A 24195-nucleotide genomic window follows, 5' to 3' on the forward strand; every position below is an offset into this window, starting at 1 on the left:
TGCGGAAATTTGGTGGGCACATTGTTAAATATTGAAGGAAAGACAAAGGATACAACGAACGCTCGATTAGACTTACAAGCTTTGAAGATAAGAAAGGACCTACACTTGATATAGGTCGATAACAGATTTGTAAAACCACATGCAGCATACACATTAAAAAATAGTGAATGGATATCGTTTTGTAAGTATTTGACATTAGTGAAATTCCCTGATGGATTTATATCTAACACATCACGATGTATCAATGACAGATGGAAAAATATCGGGGCTGAAAACACACGACTGTCATATGTTGCTTCACAGACTACTCCCTATTGGTATTCGAGCATACTTACCGAAGAACGTATCCACTGCTATTGTTGAGTTGTGTACATTCTTTCGCGACTTATGTGCAAAGACAATATGTGTAAGTGATTTGAACAGACTACAGGCAGACATCATAGTCATACTTTGTAAATTGGAGAGAATATTCCCACTTACCTTTTTTGATGTAATGGTACACCTTACAGTTCATCTACCATATGAAACCAAAGTGATGGGTCCAGTTAGTTACAGTTGAATGTATCCTATTAAAATAAGTTTACGAATATTAAAACAATTTGTACGGAACAAAACACGTCCTAAGGGGTCTATAGCGGAAGCATATGCAATGAATGAATCATGGAACTTCTGCTCGCGATATCTAAGTGAGATTGAAACGAGATTCAATAGAGATGAACGAAATGATGATAACATTTTCGATCACGAGATATTTGGTGAATTTGAATTATTTAGGCAGAGGGTACGACCATTAGGGGCGTCAACCTTACGAACACTATCAGTGGAGGAAAAGAATATTGCACATTGGTATATTCTCAACAATTGTAAAGAAATAACAGACTATCGCAAGTACGTTTCAAACTTTTTCCTTTTCTAAATCCTAGGGTATCTCCTTTGATATAACATTTAAATGATCAATTTTGTAGGCATTTGAGGTTAATTCGTCGTGAAGCTCAAAGCGCCTCTGACTTATATATAAAACATCAATGCAAATTTCCCGATTGGTTCAAATCTCAGGTATACATAGTCATTTTGTAGGCAACAGTTGAGGGATGATTCATTTTTCGTATTCATTTTTAATGTAAAAGTAATTATCAGGTTCTACAACGACGCGAGAGAAAAGATATCTCCGATGATTTCTTTTCACTTGCAATGGAACCTTCGTCTGAGGTGCGCTCTTTTAATGGATGCATTGTTAATGGGGTACGGTTTCACACTATAGAGCATGATAATCATCGAGCTACACAAAATAGTGGAGTCCTAGTGGCCAGGGAGATCAGTGAGAACACAAGTGTGGATAAAATTTCTACGGTGTTGTAGACGAAGTATTAGATTTCCAATATGCGAATAGAAGACGCGTTTTCTTGTTGAAGTGTAGATGGTTTGACACAGATAACAACAAAAGTAATAGGACACATGTGGATTTAGGATACAAATCGATCAATACATCATACTTTTGGTATGTCGACGAACCTTTCATCTTTACTATCCAAGCACAACAAGTCTTTGACATTGATGATATCAAACATGGTAGCAATTGGAAAGTTGTTCAAGTAGTCCAAAATAAACGAATATGGGATGTACCAGAAGTAGATGATGTTGAAAACGCACAACTAGATTTACTAGAAATTATCGGTGGCGTCCGAGTGGATGAAACCATTGAGGAGGTTACTTTATGCAGAGTTGACGTTGATCCTACAGTTGTGGAAAGACCAATTATTGTACATGGCGATCATGACTTCATAAACGATGATGATGAAGAATAATTATCTCCCAATAACAGTTCAAGTGCTGATGAATAATTTGAATTAGATTACGATGATGAGTAATGATGTATGTACTCAATTCTCTTTTTCTGTAGCTTACACATATTTATTGTTAATTTAATATTGTTTTCTCTTTTTTATGTTTGTATAGATACGATATCAACCCCTAATAGACAACGGGAGGCTGATGAAGAATTCCAGGAGTTATATCTAGGCAATACGGTATCTTCTGTGGGTGATACTTTAGGTTAGTATATTTTGAAATATATTCTGTTAACTGAAATATATCATAAACTGTTTTAAATTTTTTATTCTTCAGATAGTAGCTCAGCATCCAATCGGAAGAAATGAGAGCATTCGCGGTACATCAAGTTGGAAAGATACGTCCAAAAACATGGGAGAATTACAACCATGATAAATAAGGGGGAGACGAAATCGATATCTCAACATTCGGTACGATTTAGTAATGCGATCGGCATCGCCGTGAGATATACATTTCCAGTACTTTATCGTACTTTTGCTGAGGTTTCAAACGAGTTCATAGAATTGGCTAAAAGTCAATTATTGGTAAGTAATTATAAGTTTATTCTTTTACAGTCATGAACACCATCTATGCTAATTCTTCCCTCCCTCTTTTGTAGGCTCATTTCGAACTTGATCTGTCCAGTCAACCACTTAACCGTTTTATAGAACATCAAATGCAAAACTCCTTCAAAAAATTTAGAGCAGATTTGTACAGACATTACAGAAAATGTGGAGATCCTCAGCAAGTACATGCTAGTTTGCCTAGTTGGCTTAAAAATAGGCCAGAAGATTGGTACTTTTTGTGTGACCGCTTCGAGAGTGAAGTGTTTCAGGTACAATATTTATGACATGTATCATTTGCTGTATTTACTAATACATCACACTATTGACATATTTTTTTTCTTCAAATGTAGGAAATGTTTGTGACGAATAGGAAGAATAGAGAGAAATTACCATTCAACCACGTAGGTGGATCGAAGTCATTCCTGCAAATTTAGGTAGAGTTGCAAGCAAAGGAGGGTCGAGAAATAGGATGTGTTGACCTATTTAGGGAAACACATTCTAAAGGTGGCAAGTTTGTAAACGAGGCAACTGAAAGTGCACATGTAACATTTTTTGCTTTACTGTCGTGTTTTTTTTTTCACTTTTAACTTTAGTCGCTCATTCTTATCCATTTAATTATTATGTCTAGCATCAAATGTTGGAATTACAATCCAGCCCCACTGTAGAAGGTTCTCAACCACTAACAGGGTATGAAATCTGTGAGACGATTTTGGGTAGACGACCCGGATATTCAAAAGGTTTAGGTTGGGGCCCTAAGCCTAAGTCAAGAAGAAGTAGCATCTCATCAAGCTCGTCATCTACTCAAAGAACGAAGGCGAGAATAGATGAATTGAGAGTCAATTTCCAACAGTCTCAGTTGAGGATTAAGGAACTTGAAGACGTTCAAAAAAGAATGCAAGAGGATCATGCAAAACAAATGGGAGAAATGAAAAAGATGATTGAACACATGGTACGATCACATAGAGGAGACCACCAAATTAGGTATGATTACTACATTATTTAGTTGTCTAATATGTTGCTATCCTACAGTTATGGTAGTAAAGTTTAGTTATGTCAAAGTAGCTTTATGATAATTAAAGAATTGTTGGCTATCCTGCAGTTATAGTAGCCAAACAACTGGATTTTGATGTGATTTTTGTTGGCTCTCTCCTTGCCTCTTTTTTGACTTTTTATTCAACTGTATCTCGCTGTCTCCTTGTCTCTCGCTCTCTCCCTGTATCTCGCTCTCTCCTTGCCTCTCGCTCTCTCCCTGTATGAAAGAGCTGGTTGGTCAAGAGAGAGCTTTGAGTCTTTTCATTATTGTTTTGAGTCTATCTTTGCTTCTCTTCCTCCATGATTCCCTAATGGAAGACTGATCTACTCTTGACACACTGCATATTCACCTTCCCTGGGATCAGAGCTTTTTTTTTTTTTTTGACTTTTTATTCAACTGTATCTCACTCGCTCCTTGCCTTTTGCTCTCTCCCTTAAATCTCGCTCTCTCCCTGAATCTCCTCTCTCCCTGCCTCTCTCTCTCCCTGTATCTCGCTCTCTTTCTGCCTCTTGCTCTCTCCCTGTACTATTCTTTAAAGTTTAGACTTTCATCTGCCCCTTATTTTAGCCACATTCATTTTCTCTCTCTCTCAAATATTCGAAAAACTTTTAACAAATTGACAAAATGGTTTGATCAATGATGATGATAATGATGCCACATACCACACACATATACAACTAAAATTAAAATTACATATTGTTTTATGAGATTTTTGTAAGGATGATCAAAAGTTGATTTATAAAATTTTTGTATGGATAACCATTTTTATTTTTTGCCAATGCAATTTGATTAGCTTTTTAAATTTTTGTTGGCGTCACATATTGTTTTAATTATTTTTTTCTCACTTTTTTTAATTTCTTTTTTCTCACATATTTTTTTTGCACACTTTCTTACTCTTATTTACTCTTATTCTCTCCATTTGGTTTATTTGGTATCTAAAAATCTATGTTTGTTGTCAAAGAAAGAAGAAATAACTTTTTCATTTATTGTCTCCGTTGTTGTGATTAGAAGCAAAATATGGAGAAAGTAGTGTTGTCATTGGTAGAGATGAAATACAAATTAAAGAAGGAAAGGGACGTAGAGAAAAAAGAGGGGGTGGGAAGATGTGTTTTATCTCGCTCTCTCCCTGAATCTCGCTCACTCCCTAAATCTCGCTCTCTCCCTGCCTCTCGATCTCTTCCTGTATCTCGCTCTCTCCCTGCCTCTTGCTCTCTCCCTATACTATTCTTTAAAGTTTAGACTTTCATCTGCCCGTTATTTCAGCCACATTCATTTTCTCTCTCTCTCAAATATTTGAAAAACTTTTAACAAATTGACAAAATGGTTTGATCAATGATGATGATAATGATGCCACATACCACACACATACACAACTAAAATTAAAATTACATATTGTTTTATGAGATTTTTGTAAGGATGATCAGAAATTGATTTATAAAATTTTTGTATGGATGACCATTTTTTTTTTTTTTGCCAATGTAATTTGATTAGCTTTTTAAATTTTTGTTGGCGTCACATATTGTTTTAAGTGTTTTTTTCTCACTTGTTTTAATTGTTTTTTTTCTCACATATTTTTTCCCTCACTTTCTTACTCTTATTTACTCTTATTCTCTCTATTTGATTTATAAGGTATCTAAAAAACTCTGTTTATTGTCAAAGAAAGAAGAAACAACTTTGTAATTTATTGTCTCCGTTGTTGTGATTAGAAGAAAAATATGGAGAAAATAGTGTTGTTGTTGGTAGAGATGAAATACAAATGAAAGAAGGGAAAGGAAGTAGAGAAAAAAGAGGAGGTAGGAAGATGTGTTTTATTGGGATGATCCACTCTATTTTCCTTTTTAACGTAAATTATTAATGCAAAGAGCAATAGTTAGCTGCAGTCTAAGCTACATCCAGTTTCATATATTCATTCCTCAAACCATTGGAGTTTGAATGTGTTGTGGATGTTTATCGATATAACATTCAATGTTTTTGTTTTATTGTAGAATGCTGTTTGGAGATGAGCTGTGACAAATAAATAGCGGAATCATGGATAGGGAACTAAGGCAAGTCGGAAAAAAGACAGTCGAATCAAAATGAAGATGTTGTATTCGAGAATTGTTCTAGATGTTGTTTTGATTTTACTTCTTTTATGTATTTGTGATATGAATGTTTATCGACTTCGTTTAGATATTGTAATTTCTAGTATCGACTTCGTTTCGATATTGTAATTTTCTACTTGTTATAAAATGGACTTCATTTTCGTTTATGTGTATCTTTATTTGGTATAATATGTTTTACAGGTTTTCAGATCAAATTTTAAAAAATTACAAGCGATATATTAAATTTTAATACTCCTCACGCATATAGGATCCCCCGACGCACTTTAAAACGACATCGGGAGTTATGGTAGAACTCCGGATGCCTACGTGGCGTCGGGAGTCATGGGGGAACTCCCAACGCATTGTAGTGCGTCAGGAGTTCCTGGAACTGCCGACGCCTAATATACGACGTCGGCAGTTCCAGGAATTCCTGACGCATTACAATGCGTCGAGAGTTCCTCTATAACTCCTGACACCGTTTAAAAGTGCATCGGGAGATCCTCTCCCAACGGGTTTCTCCCAACCAAACTCCTGATGACCGTTTATGTGTCGGGAGATCCTCTCCCGACGAATTTTCCTCACTTTCTCGACGAAATGTGACGTCGAGAGAAGTCAGGTTTCCTGTAGTGTATTGGCCTATTTGATAACGTTCTCTATTTCATTTTTTTGAGTGATAAACTTATTTAATAACTATTATCGTTTGTTATTTCAAACTTTTAAGAAATGTTTCTACAAATGGTGCAAATTTGAGGACTAAAAATAGTAGTTTCTTTCAAATTCGTTTTCATTTACTATTTATATTTAACATTTTCATTATAATAATCAAACTTGATGATTGACTTGTTGATGTTCAGTTACTGATGAATTAGACACTTTCAGGTCCTGAATTTGAAACTCAGTCTCATAATTCTTTTTTTTATTTATTATTTTTAGTGGGAAATGGAAAGATGAGGGAGAGAGGAAAATGTTTGGAGAGATGAGAAGATTGGGGTGATGGAAGCAAAAACAGGATAAATGAAAGAAAAAACTGGAGAAAGGAAAGAAAAATTAAGAAAATTAAGAAAATCAGAGAAATGAAAGAAGATAAAAAAAATAAAAAAAATGAACAATAAAAAAACCGAAGGATGGAAAGAAAATAATAAAAAAAAAAAAAAAAAAAAAAAAGAGAAAGGAAAGAAAGGAAAGAAAAAAATTGAGAAAAAGAAAGAAAATAAAACAATAAAAGGAAAGGAGAAAAGGATAGAGAAGGCATTCCAAAAGACAAGGGGGGCAAAATTGGAAATTAAAAAAATTCAAAAGTTGACTGGTCAATACTTTTATATTTGCAAATATTTTAAAGATGTGCTATATTTTTAAATTTTTTCACTTATTTTGCTATCTATCACAAATATCCTTTATTCAAATATGTTTTAAATAAAAACACAATTCATTGGACTTGTTAGCTCAACCTTTCTTCCCTTATTTTTCCTACTAGGTAGCACATTTTAAGTTTCAGTTGATTACGTGATGTCTTTTGCCGTCTCATATAGTACTGCATGATTTTTCTTGTGTGTACTAATGTTCATGTTAGAAGTAAAAGCATTAAAAATAAGTGGAGTTTTGATGTGTTGTTTATATTTGTTAATAGTTTAATGTGCATTATAAGTATTAATTAAGTCATGTTATTTTAGTACAAATTAGGGCCCATTATATGTTATGTTTCAAGCCATGTAGTTTGATAATAGATTCTGTGCTTAGAGTCTATTGTTGTCACATCTCATCTTACGCTTATTAGGGTAAGTTTGGGGTGGGGTTTGACAATATGTGTACATACATATACTGCATCGTTCCTATATAAAAAAATCGAATGCATTGGATTTCTTAAGTATTGTTTACTTTCTCTTTCATTTCATTATCTTCTATACCTCTTAAATTCAGATGAAACGACTCAAATTTAAGATATTCAAAAGTTACCGTGGAATCCAACAAATTTTAAGATCCAAAAATCTCTAGGGAGGTGAGTCAAATTTGGTGATTTAAGATGATATAAGAGCATATTGATAGCAGATGGTAATCTTATCAATCTGGATTATGATTTTCATTTGGTCGTAGTGGAACAATAGGCTTCTTAAAAATATGGATAAATCAAATGATTATTTTGAGAAGATATCATAGGATAAAAAATCAAAGCTCTTTTGTAACTATGATTTTCCCTCTATATCTTTAAATTGGAAGACTTTTCTCTAGCTTCCTTTTGAGATTTATTTATATCAATGAAACTTTTCTATATTTCCTATACATAAAAATAAAAGATAAAAATAATTTTCCTATTTATTATATTAAAAGACGTTAACATTCCCCTCACTTAGTATTTAGGCGCTTGAAAATTTTGTAGAAAGCCCAGCAAATAGAAACCAATATAAATAGGAGAAAAATAACATTTCAAGAATTTGAATACAAGATCTCATATTCGGATACTATGTTAAATCACCAATTAATAATTAATCCTTCATCCTTTATCCTTTAGCATGAACTCAATATATATTTGATTGATTGAATGATTATTAGATCTTAAAAACAAATATTATTTTCAAAACTAATTTAAAAATTGGAAGTATGTGCTAGCTAGTTTGTATAAAAGGTCATTATTCTTCACTTTGTCAAATCACATCCTAAGGCACATAATAGGATTTCCAATGTCTTCTTCTCTGATCTTAAAACTCATCTTACTCAACCTTTTCTTCAGCCTACTCTCTTCTAACTCTGATTTTGATGATGATGGTAGAAAGGTACAAAACATTCAAGTTGGGCCACTCTGCTTTTGATTTTGATTTTTTTTTTTTAACTTTTTTTTTTGGTTATTTTTGTAAAACCTTGTAGATTTATATTGTGTATATGGGGAGCAAGTTGGAGGATCCTGATTCTGCCCATTTGCATCATAGGGCAATGTTGGAAGAAGTCGTTGGCAGGTTAATATTCATTATTAATTACAATATTAATTAAAGAAACATCAGTTGCCATTCAAATATTCACTCATTCGTTGTTTTGTTATATTACAAAAAGTACTTTTTATTCGTTTTCAGCCATTTTCCTCCAGAATCTTTGATATATATTTACAAGAGAAGTTTCAATGGATTTGCGGTGAAACTTACCGAAGAAGAAGCTCAAAAGATTGCTAGTACGTAATTATAGTTGAAAAATACTTGCATGCATTCTAGATTATACCATTTTTTTATTTGTTCAATAATTAATCATACGTGCAATTTGCAATAAAGAAAACTCTTCTTTCTTTCTTGTTTTTTTTTAAAAAAAAAATTGACTTTTTTTCTTATGGATATGCAGTTGGAATAGGATGCAAAACAATTGGATATGTAGCATAGAATGCACCAAAATATATTTTTTATTCTTTTGTTTCACATATCATTGAACAAAAAGTGTGTTTGCTTTCTTGGCTCTTTTTTTTTTTAATTTTTAAATTGACCATCAAGGAAAGTGCGTCAAAGATGACACTTTTAAAACCTGTCATTATTAGTTTAAGTTTTCATTAGAACCAACTATAAGCAATTGTGTATGTTTATTACTATCTATAAAATTTCTTGTGACAATTTCTCATTATCAACAAATTACTCAAATTTGACTTTTTCTTTTCAATTAAACCTTTTTATTGACATTGAAAATCTATTATAAAAATATCAATAATGTCAAGAATACCTTAATCATGACATTTTTATACTTCACAATTACATACAATGACCTCTATTTCTCATCATTGAGGTTCAATTGATAACAATGTACCAATGTCAAATAAATACATCTCATGAGATTTGTTAAATGTCAAAAATTTATTTGTTTGATACATGTCATACATGTATCCTCCAATTTGGATGCAAAATACAAACAAGATGCATCCAATTATTATTAATTTAATCATATTTTCAGTTCATGATTTAAGCCTTCAAAGCTGTATATTGTTATTATTATTATTTTCAAACTGTGTACTAAATCACCTAATGAAATGTCTCAGCCAAAGAGGGTGTAGTGTCTGTGTTTCCAAGTGAAAAGAACCAACTTCACACGACGAGATCATGGGATTTTCTAGGTTTTCCATCAAATGTTGCTCGCATGAACAAGGTGGAAAGCAACATAATTGTTGGAGTTTTCGACACTGGAATTTGGTCGGACCATCCCAGTTTCAGTGACAAAGGCTATGGTCCTCCTCCAGCCAAATGGAAGGGCATTTGTCAAACTGCTGCCAACTTTACTTGCAACAAGTAAACATTTATATAACACTATCCTTATTTAATCTGTGATTTTCACCCGAAATTATCAATAATTTTATTAATTATATCCTGAAAATATTTAGAAAAATCATCGGAGCTCGAGTATATCGAAGCAACAAGACCCTTCCCCCAGGTGACATTAGAAGTCCAATTGATACAGACGGTCATGGAACACACACTGCGTCGACGGTGGCCGGTGGACTCATGACCAAGGCGAGTATGAATGGTCTCGGGCTCGGGACAGCAAGAGGAGGGGTCCCCTCTGCACGCATTGCTGTGTACAAAGTATGTTGGTCAGATGAGTGCGCCGACGCCGATGTGCTTGCAGCATTTGACGATGCCATTGCCGATGGGGTCGATATTATATCCCTTTCAGTTGGCGGAAAGTTACCGAAGCCTTATTTCCAGCATACCATTTCCATTGGAGCTTTCCATGCGTTAAAACGTGGAATATTGACCTCCAATTCTGCCGGAAATTCAGGTCCCGATCCATACACCACCGCAAGCTTGTCTCCATGGCTTCTTTCTGTCGCTGCAAGTACCATTGACAGAAAGTTTGTCACACAAGTGCAGCTTGGCAACAAAAATAACTTCCAGGTTACTTTATTTTTTGTTACGAAAACGAAAATTAAAGAATATAAAAGAACGTAAAAGAATTGACACAAAGATATATGTGATTCGGTGTATTAGCTACGTTTACGGGACAGAGGAAAAAACAGTATTATTAGAGTGTTTTTTTAATACACAATCGGCACCTCTTGAATTAGAGAGATTATATAGTGCACTACTCTAAACGCTAGAATCATAATTATAATTAAATATAAATAAATAAATATGCTAAATACAAATTGTGGATAGGTTTTGGGGGCAAGAGGCACGCTGTCCTTGAACCCCGGCTCGCTGATCGGACAGTGAGACCTCCATACTGGTTGTTCGAAAACCAACAAATTCAAAACATTTCAACAGTTTTCCTATGTCTCCCTTGGTTCAACATTAATTTTAAAATCATATAAATAATGGGTAATATTGAAGTTACATTTGTAGATACATCCATATTTATATATCACACTTTAATTTCATTTTTTCTTTTCCTTTTACAGGGGATTTCAGTTAATGCATTTGATGATCTGAAAAATCAATATCCCCTCATTTATGGTGGAGATGTACCAAACAAAGGATTCAATAGCTCCAGCTCTAGGTAATCATCTTAGTCTCTAATTTATACATTGAAGGATTAAATATAATTTGTAGGGTTAATTAAAATGCAGATTTTGCAAGGAGAACTCAGTAAATCCCAGCTTGGTGAAGGGAAAAATCCTTGTTTGTGATGCCCAATTGTCTTCCAAAAAATTTGCTTCCATGGGTAGCCCAGCCGGCGTCCTGATGCAAGCTTATAGAGATTATGCTGTGTCCTATCCCTTGCCAGCTTCTACTCTCAAGTTAGAAGATGGCAGCAAACTTAAAAGCTACATGTCTTCAACTAAGTAAATATATGTTCTCCTTTCAATCCCAAACTTTAAGGAAAGCTATCTTTCAATGCTTAGATCTTAGATCTAGTTTCATCTGGTCTGCTTGGTTTTAAAATATTATACTTTTAGTCTTTTTTTAACAAGATACTGAAGGAAAAAGAGGGATCACTACGTATACCCAACCATCTCATATAGGTTGACATGTCGATAGCACCATCGTCATATCTTAGGTCCAAATATAGATTCATTACCATCCAAACAAAGTGTCAAGAGTACAAACGAAGAATAGATCAAAGCGAGAGCAAGAGAAAAGCTCTCCAGTTAAAAGCAATAGAGGAAACTTTATAATTATAACAAAATGTTACAATTTTTGTTTTTTGATATTTAATTTTATCTAGGTGCGTTTCAGGATTTATACTTTTAACTTCGATTTTTTCCACTAAATATATTCAATTTAATCTTTGGCATTGAAATGTTTATTAATTAATTAGAATTAATAATGAAGAGAAATTTTAAAATTAATTTTAATACTGGAACTTAATTGATTATATTTTTTAAATTAATCAATATACGTTAATATTAATTAAAGACTGAAATTAGTGAATATTTGGTGAAATTTTGAAGTTAAAAGGATAAATTTTGAAACATGAGGATCAAATTGAAACAAAATTTAAACTTCAAGGGCAAAATTATAACATCGAAACCTATGAACTAAATTAAAATCAAACCTAAAGCTTATTAAATGTATTACTTTTGAAACTTAGGGACCAAATGAAAGTTAGATAAAAAAATTAGGGACTAAGAAGATATTCTTTTTCCTTGAACTTTGAATTATGGTATTGACACAATTGATACTTTGATAATGTTTTGATCCATAGAACACCCACTGCTACCATTTTCAAGAGTACGACCATTCAAGATGCTTCTGCTCCATTTGTAGCTTCCTTCTCCTCTAGAGGACCCAATGCTATAACACATGATATTCTCAAGGTAAAGAGTTCGATGGTTTAAATTTCAATAAACTGTGTTTCTAATCACACACTTAAAATTTATAATTAAAATGTTGAACGAAGATTGAAACTTGAACCGATGTAGCGATGATCTAGAGAAGAGATTGGGGTATGAATACCACTACACTATTCTATCTATACATTATTGATGACATCCTTTCCATATTCAAATTTTCATCCAAAGAAGTTCTACTACAAATTATAGTTTTGAAACATTTTATTATAAAATATCAAAAGTAATATTGTGACTTTTGAAAAGATGAAGATATTTTTAAAAAATAGTCAAGTGCATATTTTTTAAGTGTTAATAAATCGAGTTTATCATAACCCATCGACTTAGATTTTTAGATTGATTGGTAATTTGATGAAGATCCTGTGTTGGAATACTTATAACCTTATTTCATTTCCTATTAACATTAACTTTTATTAGACGTTGAAAAGCACTCAAATATTATCGCTGTTAATCATTAGCTTTTCCATGAACTTGCATGTATGCAGCCAGATGTGAGTGCGCCAGGAGCTGAAATTCTGGCCGCATGGCCTCTAAATGCGCCAATCACTGTGGCTCAAGATTCAAGAAGACTGCTTTATAATATAATCTCGGGAACATCAATGGCTTGCCCACATGTCACTGCAATTGCTACATACATTAAAACCTTTAATCCTACTTGGTCACCTGCGGCAATAAAGTCGGCACTCATGACAACTGGTAACAACTCCTAACCACGGCTGCATCTATCTTTCTGAGTTAATTCCATCTACATAGGTTAAAAAAAAAAAACTTTAAAAGAATTTAAAAAGAATAAATAGAATGCAACTCTAGAGCTATCCAACTATAAAAATTAAGATATTATTAGTAATCATTTGATTTTTTGAAATTTGTGTCGTTTTCTCGATTGAAATTTCTTATTCATGATTTATATATTTCGTATGTAAAAATTTGAATTTTTAGCAAATTTTTAAAAATTAACCAAAACAAGTTTTTGAAAACTACTTTTTGTAGTGTTTTAATTTTAGTTTTGATTTTGAAAACACTTCTTAAAATGCTGTTTGAACAAGATAGGAACACCCTCATCATACTCCATCCAAAAGTGTCATTAAATCAAAAAATAATTATAAGGATGAACTAGATGAGCTCAAAGTCAGTAAAACAGGATCAAATCAAACGGAGAGGCTAGAGAAAAATTTCTAATTTAACGAGATATAGGAGATCATAATTACAAAATAAGGGAGATTTAATACATCAAGAAGCAGCCATTTAAAACACTTCTTAAATGTAGACAATAAAATTTAAAAACTATTGATGAAAGTAGTGTTTAAAAGCTAAATTTTCAAAAACAAAACAAAATTTAAAGATACGACCTAGTTTGGTAATAATGTCAATTTTTCATTTTTTTTTAAAAAAAAAAATTGATGTGTATTTTAGTTCTCTCTTGCTTTTCAACTAGAGTTTTCATTTTTATTAAAGGAACACTCAAATTCCTAGACAAATTTTAAAAACAAAAACAAGTATTTGAATGTTACTATTTTCTAATTCTAAAAAATTGACTTATTGTTAAAAATATTAGTAGAAAGTCAACAACAAGACATAAAACTTTATATACAAAAGTAGCGTCTTTATGTTTAATTTTTAAAACCTAAATGATTATCTAACGTCCCTATCCCGAGCATTCCCACAGTTTTATGGCTCTAAACTCCACTTGTTCCAATTCAATTTTATACAGCTTCTCCCATGAACCCAAGTATCAATGATGACGCAGAGTTTGCATATGGCTCAGGCCAAGTCAATCCACTGAAAGCAGTAAAGCCAGGGCTAGTCTACGATGCAAATGAAAGTGACTACATTGAATTCTTGTGTGGCCAAGGTTACACAACCGCCATGCTCCGGTATATCACCGGCGACAATAGTACTTGTACTTCTTCTGGATTAGTTTGGGATTTAAACTATCCTTCTTTCGCACTTTCCGTAACCCGTTCTCAAAGATTCATCAATCAACACTTCACAAGAACTCTCACGAATGTTGAAAAGGGAGGATCTACTTATAAAGCTACGGTTTCTTCCCCACAAGGCCTTCTTATCTCAGTGAATCCTTCTACTCTATCTTTCAAAGCCACTGGAGATAAGAAACCCTTTGCATTAACAGTTCAAGGAACAGTTAGACAACCCATAATCTCTGGTTCATTGACTTGGAGCGATGGTCGACACAGCGTGAGGAGCCCTATCATAGTCTATGTTCGGAGTTAGTTTTGTTTAGTTAAGTCTTACGTTTGAATAAAGTGTATAATAAGAGAGAATAAAATTGTGTGGAAGTATATATATAGAACTTTATATGCTTCCGCTAATGTTTCGTTTTGGCTTGTTTGTCACGATCTAGTGAAGTGGCTGCGGCCGGCTTGTTAATTAAGGTTGTCAACAATCCTAGTATTAATCGAAATAATATTATGCTTAAATTTGAACCTACCTCAATTCTATTAAGAAGTGAATTTGAACTTTACTCTTGCAGGTTTCTTTTTCATTGTATATTTTATTTTTCTAAATGCTTGGACAGAAATGGGTGTTAAAATAACACCACTTTAAAAACATGTAAGAAAATGTATCACATACATTTTTTTTTAACAATATACATGATAACACAAAAAATTGTGCTATTTGGCACTGCTTAATTTGGGACCGTTCTTGTATTTTATTTGTTTATTTCCAATTTTACGGGTATCGAGCATAATTTAGATAGAACCAACCTTTAGAGTCAATTCTGAGTCAAAATGTGCTAATATGGAGACTTAGAGCATTAGCTGGGCAAGAAAAACATAGAGAAGGCGAAGGAGGTTTGCGTCGCGGCACTTAAACCTGTATATGCTTATGAGGAAGCATTGGAATGCTACATTATGGCAACACAATGCTACGTAATTTGATGGAAGTGAGCACGTGTCCAGAGTACTGCAACGCTGCACGACGCTTCAACCTGAGGGCTATATTTTCTTGGACCAAACGCTGCAGCGCTCTTGCTTTTTATAAAGAAGCCCTAGCCACCAAGAGTTATCATCAATCATCACACAATTTTTCAGATTTTCCCTCTTCTAACTTCATCTCTCATTTGTATTTCAACATTCTTACCCAATTAGGACATATATCAATTATTTGTTGATGGTTTCAAGAATAATTCTAAGTTAAGGTAAGATTATCTAGCTCAGGTTTTAAGGTTTCTTCCCTTATTTATAAACTCTCGAGATTTGTTATTAACTTTTATCTTGTAATTTTCTAGTTTTTTAAAGATTTTTCATCTTGAGCTTATTCTTATAACTACATTTTTTTGAAATTATCTGACAAATTTAGTTGAGCATCTTTGGTTTGTTGCTATAGATTTATACTTAATACGTAATTGTTAGATCCCTAAATCGCTAAGTGGCAAGGTTAAGTTATGGTTGTAGATTGTTTTGGCATTTCCAAACAATTAACATTCATTTAACTAACCGAGATGAGAATCAAAGCGAACAATTAATTAGGCATTTTTGAATTATTTTGTTCAACTTAACAATGATCCTAGAACTTAATGCTAATTAGCTAAACTGAAATGTCATAGGCTAAGCTTAAACATGCAGGATTACAAATCACCTATTGTGAATAATGAATGATAGGAAAAACCTCAACACAACTCAGGTTGGATACTTCATCTCATTGATACTTCACTTTGTTTGATCTCCTTCAAACTTTAATTTTGCACACTTTTAATTTTCAAACACTTTTCTTTTACAATTAAAGCACTCAAAACCTATCAAACCTCCGATCAGCTCTCTATGGATCGATTTGTCAGTACACTAATGCTACGAAGTTAGAGTAGAAACTAAACATTATTTGATTGGATCGGATGTCTCAATAACCTTTGGTCCATCCATACATTTGGCCAAGAAGTCAGTTAGTACACTAGAATATCTCAACTACGTTGACACATCCATAGCATCTTCATCATACTTCAATAAAAAAATCCATTGATCATAAAATCGAGTACATTATATAAGGCAAAGCTAGAGAACAACTTGAATTACATACAACATAGAATATATATTAACTATAAGGTTTAGCTAATGTAAAACTAAACCTAAATTATGTGCACCAAATCAAAAACCATATTGTTAACATAATCTATATCATTACGAACACACAATATTAGTATTAAAAATAGCTATCAATTCATAAGCCACACCATCAACCCTCACAAGATTTAGTTTCTTTTCTTTATTAATCCAACTTCAAATAAAACACAAAACACATTTTTTTTTTAATTTTAACAAGAAACAGGTAACGAGTGATCAATAGGTGCACCTGAATATCTCAACTAGGTTTAGGATTATTAATCCTCGAAAAAACTACTAACATTATGCGCACCATTGCTCCACACCAAAAAAGCAGAGAACACCGGATTACTTGACAACAATAATCCTAGAGCAGTTAACCTAAATGATTTAAAATCTGTAATGCCATTGAAAGTGATTTAAGAAGGATTGACTGTGATAGCGATATTGAAGCCTGACGGGGCTTCAATTCTTGCTGTATATGTGGATGTTCTTGCTTCAATGTTTGTGAGAACTCTTGGAAGAATTCATTGAAGGATTTTGAAATATAAACTTGACTTTGGGTTAGAATGATGTAGTCCAAAATAAAAGCCCAATTTTTAGAAATATCAAGTATTAGAATATTCTTAAGATATTACTTCTAGGAGATGCTAAGAGTAGATTGAAGAATTATCTAGAATATATGAGAAAAAAGTGTAATTGTGGAGAATATTTTAGAGAGATATTTGTAAGCAATAGATCATATTATGTATGAATGATCAGGATCAGATCATTTGTAGCATTTCACAACAATTGTAATATCTACAAAGAGGACCATATTCATAGTGTCACCAGGATAAGGTGTCCAACCTTATCCATCTACTACAGACTATTTAACTTATCACTTAAACATGATCCACCTATATGTCTCTATATACATGTTTATGCTATAGAAGATAACTTTAAATGTTAGTTTATTAGTTTGTGGGATAATACTACTAAATGTCGAATAAAACATCTCATATTTTTAAATAAATAAAATGTTTGTATATTATAATTACAAATTACAGGACCCACAAAATTTACAACATCAACCCAACACAAAGACCTTTGGAACTCATACATATGGATGTGTGCAGATCGATAAAGTCGTTCACTTAATAAGAGTAACTATTTCCTCTCTTCATTGATGCTTTTTTTCGAGAAAAACATGGGTATATTTCTTGAAACATAAATTAGAAGTGTTCAAGAATTTTGATACCGCCACAAGTGTATGTATTGAAGTAATAAATTCTTAGTTAAATTTGAGTATTGTCTACAGAGACTAGTATGAGTAAATTTTTCTTAACTTAGCTATTGTAGTTCTTCACCAATTTTATTTAGGCGACCAAAATTGATTTGAGAAGAAAAGTTAAATTTAAACAATAAAAAAGGCAACAGGCAATTCAGAGGAGTTTGATTCCAGTGTGTTGTTTCACTAAGAGATTCCAAATAGTTGTTAACATGCAATTGATTAATAAAGATTGGATATGAGGCTATAAGTTCTAAATTCGGGAGTTCCTTTTCCAAGCTCAATCCATTTTAACCCCTAGTTTATCAAATTTGAATTCTTTTATATGGCTTAAACTAGCGTTCCATTAAGACCCTTCAATTGCACCCCTTATTATTCTTGAGTCATTATCATGCATCAATGAGTAATAATCTAAACAACCACTATGTCCAGCAAATTAATCCCTTTTCCAAGCAGAGAAATTAGCCTAAGATCAAATGATTAATTGTCAGTCAATCAAATGATTAAAAATAGATAATTTAGAATCCAATCAAGAATCGACCATTCATAATGTCAAGAATTCATTCAAGAAAACTAAAAAAATCTAACATCCTAGAATTAAGAGTATAGCTACATATGATTTCAACAATAGACAATCCTAAGTAGAAAGAAAATATCATTGCATGGCCCAATGCATAGTCTTCAACACACGCCCACACACCTCATCACATGGCCCAACACATAGTCTAATCTTTGCACCAATTGCACAATCTATTGATAGAGTAAACAAACATGTAGCAGAAAAAATCAGAATCAATAAACACTCTAATTACACTTAATTTGAGTTTGAAACATACATTGAAACATAATTTCAAAATAGGGTTTCAATGAATACAATACCTTTGTAGAAAACTCTTCAATTCCAACTGATTACCACGAATTGAGTCTTCAATCATTCAGTAGACCACCATAGAGACATTCTCTACTATTCTCTAACTTAAATTGTATGGTGGAAACACTGAATTTGAGCTTAATTTAAGTGTGATTGAAGAAGATTTGGATGGGTTTTTGTTTCAGCAGAGTTTCAACTATGAATCAAATTGCATGGCCAAAAAATTGAAGTTAATACTTCAATTTATACTGATGCATTAGAGATTAAAACAACTAATGCCACTTCAATTTCCATTGAAATTGAAGTTGCATGAGGTGTTATTTGAGTGGGTGGATTTTCCCACTTTCAAATAATTCTAATCAATTTAGTTCATTAATTTGATTAATTTAATTTTAATATTCAATTTCAATAAATTCAAAATTTAATTAATCAAATTACTAATTTTGAAAAATTTCAAAATTTTGAATAAAATTGGATAATTAATTAAACTAATTTAATTGATTAAATTTAATATCAAATATTAAATATTATATTATACCTCATCTAATATTTAAATCATTATTAAATATTTTTTAACACTCCAATCTCGTTCAATTCCGACAAAATTAAACATTTCAATTATATCAAAAACAATTAATAGAAACCTTAATTGAATTTGAACATTTCAAATTCAAAACCCTAACTTCGAATCTCAATATTTCAAATTCACACAATTCACTAATCCAAGATAATTCTACGAGCTAGTAGAGGGACCTTATGGACCTACAGTTTATAAGCTCCAACGATTTGAGATTAATTGGCTAAACTCATTAAACCAAATTAATCAATATTCGTTAATTATCGAGATACACCATTATAGCTTGATAGTTACACTCTCCTCACTATAGATATATTTCTGTCCATTTTAACCATAATCGGTAAGTCGATCCTTCACAGGTCGCTGGTATTTACAACTAGGTCAAAATTACCATTTTACCCCTATAAATACATCTTGCTCTTTAAGCTCCCATTGATTCTACATTGAACAATTGGTTTATAGTCCGACTCATAAACCATGACCCTTTTGACTAAGAAAGGGTGGAGCCCCTTTGTTCAAGACAAGGATTTAGCATTTAAGAGAACAACCTATCTGCTAACCCTAAGTTGGGTAGGAGTGAATTTCATCTTGCAGAACTATATCCCCAGCTATCTATCCAGTCATATCCCCAAAATGGGAGGCTTATCGAGCAGTCTGTTGAATTACTCTCACCTATGCTGATCAAAGTATAATCTCAAATAAACAGGACTTCATAGTTAGCGCAGGATTAAGATCGAGTTACCCTAGGTCATTGATTTTTTTTTTTTTTTTGAAATAGTCAATTTTAATAGTAAATGTCGTTATAAAGAAAAGTGACTATTTCGAGGTTTGGTCTTATGCAAACTCATTGCATAGGATGCTCCCACTCGCATGTCTCCACATGAATGATTTTGGGATCACATCATTAATATCAGTATACAAAATAGGCCATATCCAATAGTGTCACCAGGATGAGAGGCACCCAATCTCATCCATATACTTATAGACCATTTTGGCTATATACAAAAACTTGATCCATTTTTATGTCACCACATAAAGTTAAAGTATACATATTATACCCATGGATTCATTTATCAAATTTTTATAACAGAATGCAATATAAATAACAATTTATTGAATAAAATACTTAATAATACTTTTATTGATAATAGAATATGTTAACAATATTTACGAACTACAAGTTTTAGGATATTTCCAACACCTATGCGCCCAACTTGCTGCACATCAACGCATACTCCTTCCTTTGGTGTCTAAGTCACCTATGGTCATTTACACAGCTCCATGCTCAATCTCACATAGGTTGGTGTTCATCTAAGCCCATGCACACATGCTGACCATCGAGTTACGTGCTTATTCATCACAGGCAGTTGTCTGCTTGTTCAACATTTCCAGATTCAACTTATAATTTAAATAAGTTAATTTCCAAACTTTTCCTCAAGAAATTTCCTTCTACAAACTTGTTCAGAATTGTCTTAATAAGCTTATCTTAAAATGTGAGCTCAATATTTTTCGTGGTTTGTTCAGAAAATTCAAATCTTCAACACGATCCTAGACTTAATCGAGAGCTCGACCTTCCTGTAATTTCTTCAATCTCCAGCTCAATTCCTTTGGGTTTTCCTTCCGGAAGCTCTATTCATCAACTAGATTTACTCAAATTTTAGATGGCTTTGAAATCACTTCATTTGCACGAGTATAATGCTCAAAATATCCTTCTGATTTCACCCATTCCTATTTATACTTAAATTTGCATGCTCAACTTAGGTCTTAGGTTGTCACCTCCTCCTTCAAATGGTGTCATTAAACCTAAAAACAATAGTGGGCCACCTAAGCAGTGGTTTAAGCTGATCATCTCTCCTAGGCTACCACCACAAGCCCTTTCTTTCAAAAATCTTCAACGTAGGATAACCTTATCAACACATGCCATCTGATTGTCGCATGCCTCAAGACCGACGCTTGCACTATCGCCCACTCCTTGGCCGCATGTCCTAGTCCAACGCCTCAACATGCCTACTGTCAAAGGCTTGCCTTGCCATCACATCTCTTAGTTCCCTAACTTTGCAAGGCTTGATCATCGCATATCCTCTATCAATGCATGACAAGTTCTTGGCTATCGTCCAACAACCAGCTTAGCGCACATGCTAACGCCTTAAGCCACGCCTTGCCTAGCATCACATAGGTTGCAGCCGTGCGCCCCAGCATATACCCAGCGCCTTGCGCCCACAATCGTGCAACCCCTTTGGCCACATGCCTTCTGGGACAACACATGCCTTGACATGTCTTTTGCCTAAAACATCGCCTAGCCTTGCTCGCTCACACTTGCTATCGCTTAAGACACCCCTTTAACTCATAGGCCTTTGCCACCACTTGGCCATGCCTATTGCCTCAGGTCTTATCTTGCCGCAAGCACATTCCAGCCCAACTAACCTCTTATGGCCTTTAACTAGTGCATCATTCATGCTAACGTATGGTACCCTACTCGGCTAACACTTAGCCTAAAAAATCAACCTCTTCTTCCACGCTTACCAAGCAATCTACTAACCTCCATTGAGCATGGCTTCCGCCCACAAGGCTTTATGCACCTATACATTAACTTTTCAAACATAAGGCCCATTTTAGCTTACATACTTAGCCATTATTTTACTTCTTTTGCCTACCACAAAGCTATCCAAGAACAAGTCTTCTAACACTTAGAATTTTCTTCCCTCACTCTTAACCTTATCTTAACATAACCTTAATCTTAATTAACATACATATTATCTACTTAAATAAGAAAACTATGGCTTGGGGTTTACAAACATGCACAAGACTCGACATTCTCAATGTAGTTGGAATTATCAGTCGCTTCACAGAGAAACCAACAACCACACACTTGAAGGCAGCAAAAAGAATTCTTCGATACATCAAAGGTACGATGAACTAAGACTTGTTCTATTCTTTTTCTGATAGTTATAATCTTTTGCGATACAGTGATAGCAATTGAGGTGGAGATGTGGATGATCACAAGAGTACAACTAGCTTTGTGCTCTACATGGGTGATGGAAGATCTTTTTGATGTCGTTCCCAAAAGACCGCCAATCAAATAATACTTATAATTCACCGAACAAATAACTTATATTAACGGGTAGTACAAGTGGCAATTTCGGGGTCCAACCACAGGGAAGCATAAAAGATTAGTTCATTAAAGCTCCTTTTTAGTTAAAGTAGTAAATTGGAGGCGTTTGGTGTGGATTGGAATAGGAAATAAAAGAAAATAAAGTGAAATAAACTAAAATATAGAAGCAATCAATCAAGATGTTTCAGTTTAGAGGACGGATATCGGAATGACTCAATGTAATTTTATTCATCGAATTATTTGTTGGATTTTATGTCCTAAAACTCGTGGTTTGTAAACAATAAAACTTATTCTGGAAATTCAATAAGTTGTTATTGAATATATGAATTACTTATTTTGTTTTAGAAATAAATCCAATAAACTAAAAGATCCATGACTATTACATGAGTACTTGAACTTTATGTGGAGACATAAAAGTGGATCAGATTCGAGTAAATAGTCAAAATGATCGATAGTATATGAATAAGGTTGGATGCCTTATTCTGGTAACACTATTGGATGCGGCTCACTCTGTAGTTATTACAAGGAGTTATAAAGTGCAACAAACGATGTGATCCTAATTCATACATGTTATGACATGAGAAGTGGGGGCGTCCTGTATAATGGATTTGTACAAGATCGAATCACGAAATTAGTCACTCTTACTTTATAATGTTGTTTACTGTTTAAGAATGACTATTTCAAAGCGATGACCTAGGTAACTTGACCTTAATCTTGAGCTAATTATGAACATCTGTTTATTTGGGATTATCCTTAGATTTGCACAGATGAGGGTTGGCTCAACAGTACCGGCTCAATAAACCTCCATTTCAGGGGTAAGAATGGATAGATAGCTAGGGACATAGGGTGCAAGATTGAATTCACTCCTACCAGCTTTCAAGGATAGTAGAGAGGTTGTTCCATTAAATGTTGATTCCAAGTCTTGAACAAGGGGCCTCAACCTCTCATTAGCCCGAGAGGGACTCGGTTTGTTGATCGGATCACAAACCAAGTGTTCAATAGAGGATCAGTGGGACTTAAGAAACAAGAGGTAATCTCGAGAGTAAGACGAACATTTGACCCAGCCATTATTACGAACAACCTGTGAAGGGTTAACTTACTAATAATAGTTATATCAAGTGAACATAATATATCTACAGTGAGGGGAGTGCAACTATGGGCTTTAGTGGAGTGATAGTGTGAAACCCGGATTTCCATTTTCCCTACTTAAGCAGGTGTTAAAAGGAATTAACTAAGTGAAAGCTAAATCCTATGTTGAAGTGAAGGAAATTTCTAAGTGTTGAGTAGATTTTCCTTGAGTAGCTTTGAGTTAAGCTTTAATTGATGAAATTTGGCTAAGTGTAAGGTCAAAAGAACCCATGCGTTAAGAGTTAGGAGACATTAACGCATAAGTTGAAAAGGCAACCATGCGTTTTTAAGGTTGGACGCATGATTGGCCGAAGTATTGGCAAAAGGCATTGCCTCTAACCCATGCGTTGGATGCGTTGGATGCGTTGGATACATTGGATGATGGAGCGTCGGATGCGTTAGATGATGGATGTGGTGGATGCGGTGGATGCGTTGGACACGATGGTATTCGTCCATACGCTGAAGAAAGGCAGCCGAGGGTGATGTGTTGGTATGGCACGAGGGCGGGCCGTTCAAAGGGCAGACAAGGGCGCGAGGTCATGCGAGGGTCGTGTTGGCCCCAATGGACGCATTAGACCAGCTGAGTGACCTATGCGTTAATGCAGTCGATCAACCCATGCGTCGATGCCTTGCGGTCGAGCGACCCATGCGTCGATGCGGTCGAGTATCCCGTGCATCGATGCCTTGCGGCCGAGCGATCCATGCGTCGATGTGACCAAGCATCCCATGCGTCAATGCCTTGCAGATGAGGGTCCTATGCGTCGATGCTTCTGAGTGACCCATGCGTCGATGCTGCCGAGCGACCTATGCGTCGATGCTTCCAAGCGACCTATGCATCAATGGCGATCGACCTATGCATTGATGCTAAGTAACCGTCCTATACGTCGAGGTCGTGCGACCATGCTATGCATTGGAAGTTGA

The 24195-nt window shown here is 34.0% G+C and overlaps 1 protein-coding gene and 1 pseudogene across 3 annotated transcripts; both read left to right on the top strand.

The window, feature by feature from the left end:
* The first annotated feature begins 244 nt into the window (after window positions 1-244).
* On the top strand, window positions 245-5654 carry LOC120079390 (uncharacterized; annotated as a pseudogene). Its single transcript, XR_016530483.1, has 8 exons — window positions 245-406; window positions 1138-1330; window positions 1957-2052; window positions 2158-2372; window positions 2447-2662; window positions 2744-2935; window positions 3022-3374; window positions 5412-5654. The product of XR_016530483.1 is annotated as an uncharacterized LOC120079390 (transcript).
* Window positions 5655-8117: 2463 nt separating this feature from the next.
* Window positions 8118-14706, top strand: LOC120080511 (cucumisin-like). 2 transcript variants are annotated; one of them, XM_039035193.2, is made up of 10 exons: window positions 8118-8275; window positions 8367-8455; window positions 8570-8664; window positions 9511-9757; window positions 9850-10363; window positions 10867-10964; window positions 11035-11250; window positions 12114-12225; window positions 12744-12954; window positions 13970-14706. In XM_039035193.2, the coding sequence occupies exons 1-10, from the start codon at window positions 8183-8185 to the stop codon at window positions 14488-14490; spliced, it is 2196 nt and encodes a 731-aa protein (XP_038891121.1). In that variant the 5' UTR covers window positions 8118-8182; the 3' UTR covers window positions 14491-14706. The 2 variants fall into 2 exon arrangements, with proteins under 2 accessions (XP_038891121.1, XP_090171436.1); XM_090315310.1 differs by lacking the exon at window positions 8570-8664 and having other exon boundaries at window positions 8230-8275.
* Window positions 14707-24195: the final 9489 nt, after the last annotated feature.

Source organism: Benincasa hispida, chromosome 7 (assembly GCF_027475165.1).
Source record: "Benincasa hispida cultivar pf3 chromosome 7, pf3_genome.v1.1, whole genome shotgun sequence".
NCBI classification, from domain to species: domain Eukaryota; kingdom Viridiplantae; phylum Streptophyta; class Magnoliopsida; order Cucurbitales; family Cucurbitaceae; genus Benincasa; species Benincasa hispida.